This window comes from Dendroctonus ponderosae, unplaced genomic scaffold, assembly GCF_020466585.1.
Source record: "Dendroctonus ponderosae isolate FM_Combo_2020 unplaced genomic scaffold, Dpon_F_20191213v2 Dpon_F_20191213_6, whole genome shotgun sequence".
In the NCBI taxonomy this organism is placed as follows: Eukaryota; Metazoa; Arthropoda; class Insecta; order Coleoptera; family Curculionidae; genus Dendroctonus; species Dendroctonus ponderosae.
The window spans coordinates 11,766,136-11,776,904 of record NW_026018814.1 but is presented as its reverse complement, the minus strand read 5'-3'; the positions used below and the strand labels follow the sequence as shown (position 1 = coordinate 11,776,904).

At 33.3% G+C, this 10,769-nt stretch overlaps 1 protein-coding gene across 5 annotated transcripts in view; it reads right to left on the bottom strand.

Moving 5' to 3' along the window:
• LOC109545195 (protein dead ringer) overlaps window positions 1-9,613 on the bottom strand; it is a 114,175-nt gene extending 104,562 nt beyond the window's left edge. For 4 of the 5 annotated variants that reach the window (XM_048667205.1, XM_048667204.1, XM_048667206.1 and 1 more), the window contains exon 1: window positions 9,255-9,613. In XM_048667205.1, the coding sequence (XP_048523162.1) occupies window positions 9,255-9,305 (51 nt within the window). In that variant the 5' untranslated portion in view covers window positions 9,306-9,613. The remainder of the gene's footprint in view (window positions 1-9,254) is intronic. The other variant, XM_048667209.1, reaches the window with a different exon arrangement.
• Between the last annotated feature and the right edge of the window lie 1,156 nt (window positions 9,614-10,769).

The window sequence follows — 10,769 nt, the reverse complement described above, 5'->3', positions numbered from 1 at the left end:
TAAGGTCTTTCTTCATGTCGTCGAAATCCATAAACATATTTCTTTTGAGCTAGAAGCAAGTCAAACTCTCATCATCTTTGAGTTATTTTAATTTGAACAATTCGACTAGATAACGCAGCAAACAGAAGTGAAATAGCTCACAGCCATCAAAATTTGGGCAATTCTAAATTTAGAGCCAAATTTGGTTGTTGGACTGTTTAGTAGAAGCTACTTCCGAAGAAGTCGTTCCAAACTTCAAGTATGGTGGTCGATGGGGAACGTCCAATAATTTTATGAGAAGGTTTCCTCGTACCCATTGGGAGCAAGTAAGACCATTAAGTACGCTTTTTCATAATTACAGTTCGCATAAAACCTGTTTGGTGGTCGCACAAAAAGGCCCAAATTCGGAACTGCTTTTAATAATGCTAAAAGCAAAATGACGCCACCTCTCTTTCGATGTTGATGTTCGGTCACAGTCCGATTCCGGCTGAAACCTTTAACTTGTAATTAAATTTGGCGGTTTATTATAATTCCCCAAGAGTCGTAAAACAAAAGTAAAACGGGCGCGGTTTCGATTGGTCGGCGGCGACGGTCACGCCCCCCCTTTATTGTTCAGTTTTATCACCGACAAGAATCCCCTCGCAAATGCTTTGCTTGTCGGTTTTCATATTGTTACTTTTATGTTCAATTCGAGGAACTTCTGTTATTTTTAATACGACCTGAAGAAGTGAAACAGCAATTTATTTCTGCCGTGCATACATTTCATTCTTCTGATGAATGAGAAGTGGCTTGGCAATATGTATTTTAGTATCGAACGAAAACATTTACTTTTTTTGTAATAACGATGAAGAACTAAGCGATGATGGATGCCTATTCCAAAATCATCTAGAATTGGTTTAGAACATGTCATATAAGCGAAAGAAGTAAATTCAGAAATATTCCGTTTCGCCTGAGCCAGCAAAATGTTTCACCAAAAACACTCAAAACAATTCTTTAAATAACAATCGCAAAACCGTTCGCAATTTATTAAATGTAGAAAATAGCTTTGCAACATTGTCAAAAAGCAATATTTTAATACGTGAAAGGCTTTTAAGGCGTTTCTTGTTTCATGATCAAAGGCGACCAAAGTTTTCAAAAAATGTTTACTATACATTTCTCCAACATTTTTAAATCAGCTTGAAAATTTTTGAATGGAAATCTGCCTGGTCTTCAAAATGCATACAAACTTCAAAAATATGATTTAGTGACAGGAAACTTGTTTTATAATCAATGCTATGAACAGTAGGTACACTCTTTAGCGCAGCTAAAAGTAAAATTTCAATCACAATTAAGTTTTCCCAACTTAAATTTCATCTCTATGCGTGTTCATGAATAAGCAAAAAAATGTTAAACTATGCAAGATACATTTTCCTCAATCAGCAATCATTTCAAATGGAATATGAATCAATTTGCTTTGTACTGAACAATCACTCACCCTGTCCATTATACAGGGTGACTCAGTTTATAGTTGCAGGACTTTAACGGTCGATAGAAAATCCAACTATAAGCTGAAAATATTATACAAACTTATATTGAAAACGGCTTCGTTTTTGAGACACGGTGGCAAAGTTAACATTTTATGTTCTTCTTTTAATAATTCACGTAAATCTTCAAATACCTACTGTAATAAAATTCATAACGTAAGTCCTAGAATTTACTAGGACTTATTGCCATACCACAACCAATTCTTCAAATTTATTTACGTATTTAAAAATGGTTAATTTAAAAGTTATTATGATTAAAAAATTTAATATTGTGTCCATGTGGTGGTCTCTGGTAAAATAAAAATTTTTACAGCATCTTAAGATTTCCGTGAATTACTTTAAAAAAATGAAAGAACATGTTAACTTTGTTACCGGGTACCTATCTCAAAAACAAAATCGTTTGCAATACTTATAAATTTGTTGTACTATTTTCATCTTAAAATTCATTAAAACAATTTGACCGAGTCATGGATTGCATCTGTCTGATATACCAAATCGTAAAATGCAAGACTACAATATAAAAGAAGCATCAGAAGGAATAATTTTCTTATTAGATAATTCAACTGATTTCAACCATGTAATCAAAAAGATACCATTAGTGCATTTAAAATTAAAGAGCAAATTTCAAATACGAATGTAATTTGCCGATATTTGAAAAGATGTTTACTTCTAGTAATAACCCGTAAACTAAACTGTGGGCAGGTATTTTTAAAGCGAACAGTAGCTGAGAAAATGCTCTCTTCAACAAAACCAATTTGTATCCATTTCAATTGACTAGACCAAAAATATTGACGCTGGTCAGTAACGTTTGACCTGCTCGCCTTGTTTTGCTTCCTATTTCAGGTAGGAATTTGTGGCAAAACATCGAAACGAAAAACGTACCTTTCAATTATAATGATATAATTTACAACTTTTGTTAATACATATAATTTCGAATAGAAATAAGCGAAGAAACCTAAAGCGATATTAAAATTGTAAATGAATTAAAAATCAGTGTGAAATACAACTTGAAAAAATAGAAACCACACCGAACCAATCGACTTCTAATTACGTTTACAATGAAACTGGTCTAGGCGAGTAACAGATCGTTACCTACCTCAAACGCGTGACAATCGATAACCTACTACAAGAAATATTTGCATACTACAGTTGGTTTACCAGCATGTCTCGCGATTAAATTATACTACTCATGCCTAGATAAAAACGTTTAAGAACTCGGTCTTTGTGTATTCTGTCCTAGTTTGAGAGAAGACGTTACGTTATACGTACATCGTAAAAGTCTCGTTTAATTGTCTAACGTCCAGAGTCAATAATAAGGCGTTTCTTCTGTTAGATTTAATTCTGAATTTATCTAGGTTCTGGCAAAGTTGCAAAGGACAAAACACAAAATCACTTTTCCAGTTAAATAATACGAATATAAGTCAAGAACAGGAGGAAAAATGTTGCCACAAAAGTGAACTACACTACGCACATATCACATTACGCACTTTTTCCCGATTTATTGGCCAATAATGTGGACCTATTATTGAGTCATCTCCTTTACTCTTTGATATTCTCACAATAAACTCGTGCAATTCCAGTAAAACCACGAAAATGATATTGTTCATTTCAGTTAGTAAATATGTATGTAGAACACAGCACCTGAGCCTAGAGCCAAATTCTTTCCTGCAAAGCAGCGACAAATTGTATTTATTAATTTGTGAAAGTTATTGCATACATACAGTCAAAAGAAAATAATTGTCTCCCTAATTCCTTGTCGGTTTAGTTCGAGAATCGCTGCTATCGATCGATATAATCATTGACTGTTAGCAAAGAATAAATAATCCCACAAATTCCTAAAAAAAATTTGCAATTCGCAATAATTTCCAAGGTGCTCCCAGTCCGCAATAAATCGTACGATTTATCGAACACAGCCCGATTCTATGTTGTAGGTACGTTGATTTGTGGTGACCTTCAGGAATTGGCCCAATTTAGTGGCCAATAAATCGGGGAAAAGTGGGTAAGAGTGCAAGTGCTGCAAGAGATATCGCAATTCAAAGAGACAACAACAACAATCCCAATAGTTGGCATTGAAGATAAATATTGTTATCTAATAATAATCAGTTCATTAACAAAACTGATCAGCTATTGAAACGGAATGATTGGCAAAATATGTAATAAATCTATGAAATTATAAAATATGAAACAGTTTGTTCAAAGTTGTTATCCGAATTCTGGTATCCTGAGGGACACTTTGCACTTAGCAAAATAATGAGAGTCTTCACATTAGCACAGTATTTTCAAAAATGCTAAAAGTAAAGAATAACGCAAAAGAAACCCTAATGGGGTTTTACAGTTACAACGGCAATGACCAAAATCAATGGATTCCAAAGCTGAAATATACATTACATACACTTACTTCATGAGTTCTTTCATTTGCTTCTTTTAATAAAGTGAAGCTTTTCCTTTTTTTTTATATTATTATGTACACTTGTTTCACTTCAAACAGTACCTACCTTTTAGTGAGAGACCAACATGAACAAAAACTTTGTTGGTTGATGAAGATCGCGAAAATTAATGACTAATTAAGAGCTTTTGAAACAAATTACAAATCTTGAAAGTAATTTGAAGCATGACAAAAGTCGTTATAAATAACCACAAAAGTTAATAATTTTTTCAGAAGAAAAACAAACACTAATTCAAAGATTTGTAAATTAGAACCCAAAATAAGTAAATTTAATAAATTTATGGAGAGAGAGCTAGACAATGATCCAGTTTAGTTCTGAGCATGTCGGGCATGCCGGCAAGCGCATTTACGATAGCGGTCGCGAGTTGGGGAAAGCTCTTTGATATCACATTATTGGGATCATTGTGCCTTGACGAGAAATGCCGCCATGCTATTGGATCAAGCCTCCGTATCGTCTCCGCCCTTTTATATCTTCGCTGGGTTTGGTTTGATTCTCCGGTAATTTTGATAGAGCAACTCCCCGCGATCCAATAAGATCTTTGTCAGTATTCTGCTTAGAGCAACCTCACTACAGTGTTAAACCATTTAAAAAACAATTCCAATTATAAAAACCGTTGAGAAAACAACTCTGTTAGCTGAAACTTTGCAATTTGTATGAACTCTTATCCCTTATCGTTCTCCACCACTTTGAGAATATATTTTAAAAAATCCGTTAAAATTAGTTAAATTGCTAGTTTTTTTTTTCGAGTCCCCCTATCGAGCCGGTGAAATTTTGAATTCACGCAACATTTTTGCACGTTAAATTGAAGCTGATTTATTAGTTTTGTTTCTAGTAATGGATGTGAAAAGTGTTATTATAACATCAAACAAGAAAGTGAAATTTCCGTTTATTTTTAATAGATTTTTAACCAGTTTGATATTACCCGAAAAAAGTGTTTGGGGTTATTTAGATCGATAAAACCAAATTCTCTATTAGGTAGCTTGCAGTTCCTAAAGGGCGCTAGCTGCAATAGTCATCAGTCATTTAAAACATCAGACATTTTTAGCGTTTTAAAATATGGCCTTTCTTATGGCCACCTCTTGTTCTCCGACAATTTTTAAATGTGTAAATAAATAAAAATGTGTACTTGTTTCAAGTCGATATCTCTCACCGTTTCGAGATATTTCACATTGAAACTTCACATAAAAAATTATTTTTTCAACTTTTGGATCTCCAAAGAAAAGAAAAATTGTGCTGAAATTTACAATAAAACAAAAATTAACAAACATTAAATGACAAAATAACAAAAACTATTGCCACTGGCCAAAAAATCGCTCTGTATAAAATCGGACAAGAATGTACCTATTGTGAACCCACATATATTTTTAATATAAAATTAGATTCAGTTGCGCCTTCCCTTGACTTTTGTCGAAGCTTACAAAACATGTGTAAACTTATCTGTGAAAGCTTTTTAGTGCTAGTTTAAAAACTGTAGTTTAAAGTCGCCTGTTTTAATGAAAGTTCCAACTGCTAACTAATCGAGCTTGATCGGGTGCTACTGGTAACTGGTGATAAAATATTTGCTACTACATCCATTTGAAAAATTATCACCTTCTCTTAATATCGGAATCATGTAAATAACATTAACATGTTTAAAGCATTAAATTAGCACTAGAAATTGGAATTTTATAATAGAACTTATTTACAGCTCGGGAACTTTATATGGTTAGCTGTTACTTGTATGTATACGTGGGAAATGTTAATAGTCGGCCATTGCAGGTCATGCTTTTAAGGAAGATTGACATTAATTCCACTAATATTTAGTAATGGTATAGGAAGATTTTGATTTAATATTATGCAATGAAYGCTCTTAATCATTCCCAGGCGTTATAGTATTTGTTTTGAGAGGGGGAGCATTAATTYCATACCTATATGAATGTGGAAAGGCGTTGAAGAGGAGGAAAACATTCCATAACTAATCAAATTTAAGCCAGCGATTTTTTATATATCCGCGAGTAGAACTTAACAGCCTACAAAAAACCTACTCGATTTTGTGCACGATTCGCCCAATGTGCTTTATTTGAAAATTTATTTAAATTACTGTAAATTGTGATGATCGCCGCTACATATCAAGTAAAAAACACTCAATGTTCAAGGCAAAATGTTATTATTCATCTGATTGTAAAAAACGGAGTTTTATTGTGGTAGTTGCAGATTGGTAATGGCTACTGCACGAAAGTAGGTCAGTATATTTCATTATTAACTGTTTATCATAAAACACGCTTAGATTTTCTAAATTTCACTTGTTATTTTAACAAACCGACAGACTGTTGCCCTATTGTTTGTTCTCTGAATTCAAAATATTAGCCATATTTTATTAGTGGTTCGTTAAGATTTTTGAGTATAAAATTCGAATGTAAAACTAAAACTAGATCGCATCAACAGGAACTTTTCAATTGCCTCAGTTTTATTGATTGGGGTAATTGATGATTTACATAAATAATCATATTCGAATAAAAATCAACAGAGTTAAGTGTAACAGAAAGCATACTACAAAATTATTTGCTCTCTGATGTAAAGCATTGATTTATTGGGGCCCCGCCCAGAAAGGCCAGAGAAAAATATTCAATTTATTGTTCCAAATAAAACTCATCGTAGATGATCAAGACGATTTCGAGTTTGTCGCTAAGAATGTTGGCATTTTTTGACAAGTTTTCTATTATTAATAGCGTTGAATGTGTAATTTGCGTCAGAAATAGAAGAACAGCGATTCTTAGTAGTTTCAGCCAAAAATGTCCCATTCTGATAAAATCATCTACTGAACACCAAAATAAAAAGTAACAAAAATAACAGCTAATTATTATAAATGTTGAATAATTATGACAAATATTTCCATTTTCCAAAATTTGACTAATTTTCAAAATTACTGGGCAGGTTATTATACATTTTAGAAAAATTTTATTAAAAGTTTCAGATGAACAATCAAAAGCAGGCCAAAAACGTATTAAGTTGACACAATCAGATCTCTGTTTATAAAGTATATAAAGTTTTTTTCGAATCTTGTCTGTACCACCTTAAGGAGGACAGTGTAACTGGTTGAAATCACATAACCGTTCCCAAAGTAAAAAATGTATAATCTACGTCGCTTTCAGTATTTACTTGTTCTATTTAATTAATTGGACGAAACAGAAAATACTAATAAACTGAATAATTCACATATTTAGTTTGAAAGCCGCAACGCAAAATGACTAACTTGTTTTAATTCTACCCTAATTAATCTTCAGATATCATAATAACACAACGAAAAATCTCATATAGTCAGTGCATATTATACTATTTTAGATGTAGCTAGACGTAGTCCAGATGGTGATCATTGCTTTGTACATTTCTGAGAAAACAGAACCTATAGGTACTGCCGTGAAAGGGTCTATTCACGCAACACAAAGACGCCCTGTGATATCGGCGTATTAATTAGTTCCACGGTGGGTATCTACAAATAATCCTATAGAGAAAAGAAATAGATAGATAGATACGAAACTGTCCCAGCCATTATTTGCCGAAATAACGGAATCTATTTCAAATTTCTTAAGCGCATTGAATTTGCAAATAATACAACTGTCTTCCATTATTTTTATCCATCTTTTCTTTAAGTCCGTGCCTATATAATACTAATATCTAACGGAATGAGATAGGTATACAGTTCAACAGTTTATTTGGCAGTTGTCCAATTGGGAAGCTTTTAATGAATGAAATTATGCCCACATAAGACTTAGGATGGGTTTTATTTTCCATCACGAAAGGTATTTTGCAAATCATGTAAATTAAGCAGAATATTTCTTTCGTTTAATTAAACATGAATTAAAAAATAGCACCAAAAGCTTACCAGTCACCTGACTAGGTTTCTAACTAATGCAACGATATTATTAAGTAGAACAACAAGTAGAACATGAATAAGCCGCATCGATGCATGTGGCTGCAGTAAATGTAGGCAATAATTCAAACAAATTTAAGGTTTCAAGACAGCAAAGACCTAAAAGAATCAAATGTTTGTCAATTATGAGTTTGTATCAATTTTAAATCTGATGATGACGCTGTTGTCTCGCCGAAACGTTATGAAATAATATGCAAATTTTTATTTCACACCTTGACTGAAACCCAGGAAAAAAAAACAATATAATAACAATGACACGCAGTCACGAAAATAAATAAAAACAAGTGTATTCTATGAATGTCTTGCTTGCATTTGCGGAGTACTTAAATAAATCCGTGAAGGTTTATTAATGAAATTGAGACAAAATTCTCTTCTGACATTATTTCGGAACAGAGACTTATTTGCACAAAATAAAAAAATTAAATTCATTGTTGGGGGAGAAAGTGTGTTGTTTATAAATATAATAATAAAAAAATATCAAATCACTTCTGTAATCCTAGTTTGAGGACATTCTAATTTAAATATGTCTTTCAAGTGAGCCAATGAAAATAAATAATGGGTAATCAGATCAGGAGGTCGTGGAGGCCACGTCTGTCCAAATAATTTAAAAAATATTGACCAATCTACCAAGCAGGCTAATGGATGTTTCGTTATGCGAGTAAACGGAAGTTTTCCAGGTAAGTAATAAAATTTTCCTGAATATATGTAGGATGTTGATGTCATTTAAAGCGAGCTGCAAATTTTATATTTATTTATATCTAGGAATAATATAATATAGCTATTTATATCTAGGAATAAAATTGAAACATCTTCATTCAGTAAAGATGCTTGAAATTAAATAAAGCTGGAAAACCCCGAAGTCAGTATTAGTATTAGTAGAAATTTCGAATTAATGCAATTAGAAACTTTTTCGGCAATTTGTTTGTTTAACATTTATATATACCTACTTATAAAGCGCTCGAATTAGCTAGCCAAAGTTAAAGGTAAAGGTAGATCACGAAAAAGTTAATAATTGCATATTAAATTTATTTTTATCTAAACGATGCTTGATATGATAGAACCGATGCTTGATATGATAGAACCGATGCGAACGCGGTAAGCGGTTAAGTGGTTCCTACTAGCAAGACATAGATTAACAGCACCAACACATCTTTTCAAATTGCTTTAATGAGGAAAAATTTTATTTTCATAGCCGAGTCAATAAACTAAATAAGCCGTCAATTATATCAAATATAATATTTAATATTCAAAGTGAGTTACTAAAAGTACAAAAATTCTTAAAAAAATAGACAAATTTATGTGAAAAATACTTCTATTGTTTTGCGATTTGGCATTCAAACTTCTTTTGGCGCTTGGCATGGAGGTTATTAATTGTGACTATAGCAAAAATATTACCATTTGGCTATCTCCGTCCATGTCTCCCCCTGGCCTATCTTCAGCCTCCATATCTTCGGCGTAAACCGCTACCGGTTCTTTGTTTTTAATACGTATTTTGCCTGTTTGATTGCAAAACGTGTTAAGCGCGCACTCGGCAATGCACCAAAAGGTGGGATTTCCCAACGTTGGGAAAGGAATAAACCAAAGTAAGTATGTTTAAACAAACCACAGTAACGTCACAACGAATCTACCCGGTGAAAAGCACAGAACACAAACAAATTGAGGTTATAAACGAAATTGTCACTGAGTATACCTGCAGAACGTGCCAAGGCTGAGAATCGTAACTTTACACGATGAATGAGGATCTGGTGATTCGATTAGGATTCCCTCATGCTTTCCCCCCCTCCAAAAAGCGGATGGGGCCAATCGCACGGATAGGCGGAGTTACGATAAGTGGGAGGGTGGAACTTTGACTGCGCCGCACATAATTACACGTTTTTAATGCATATATTATCCAATCGTTTTTCATTGCATACAATGTCGATTAACTGAGCTGGATTTGGACTTATGTGTGAGATATTGGCATCTCTCTTCAATTTATGGACGATATTTTATGATCACAGGTCTCAGGGGCACTCTAATCATAATAAACCTCAATTTTACCAAAGCAATAATTGTTCTTTTAGTACGTCTTCTCTCATTGATTTCTTTTTGTTGGAAATTGTTTTGTATAGACGACAAGCAATACTACTGAAAATTACTAGATATACAGGGTAATCCAAAATTGGCCCATTCCTTTTAAGTGGTAAATTTATAGAATATCTATATTAAAAGTTGAAAATTGAACAAAAAAGACATTAATATCTAAACTACCAATTTTCACTTTTGTCTCTTAACCGTACCGTAATATAGATACTATTTCTTGATCCCCTGGTGAAAAATACGTACTTTCGCCACTGCACAGGGGCGGATCCAGATTTCGAGTCAGGGGGGGTCAAGTAGTAGGTACAAATTTACAGTCTTTTGTTGTCTATAAAATTAGAAAATTTATCGTTAGTCGTTATAAACTCAGCACAAGGAGGGGGGTCATGACCCCCATGACCCCCCCCCTTGAATCCGCCCTTGGGCATGCAGAGGACAAACATTGATATTAATTATTATATCTATTAGCGTTTAAAACGTTCCATTTTTCTATATATATATAAATAATCTTTATTTCCTACAGAAAAAGGCTATCTACCCAATCGGTCTTTCTGCCCTTGTTTAGTAGAAAAAGAAAATAAAAAAAATTAAAATTCTTGGCTTACAAAACAAACAGATCTTAGTCCTTAGCTCAGTTGCGTTTGTAGGTGGTAAAGTATCTGTTGGGGAACGAAAACGGGAGTGTTTTGTCGGTCTTGTGAGGCAAAGGGGATTCAGTATGGTCCAGTTGTGGGGATTGTTTGTCCATTTTGTCTGTAAGTGTATTAGTCTTTCCGAAATTTTTGTCATGTTTGTGCGTTCGTATAGTAGTTGGTTGGAAGGGTTGTGCAG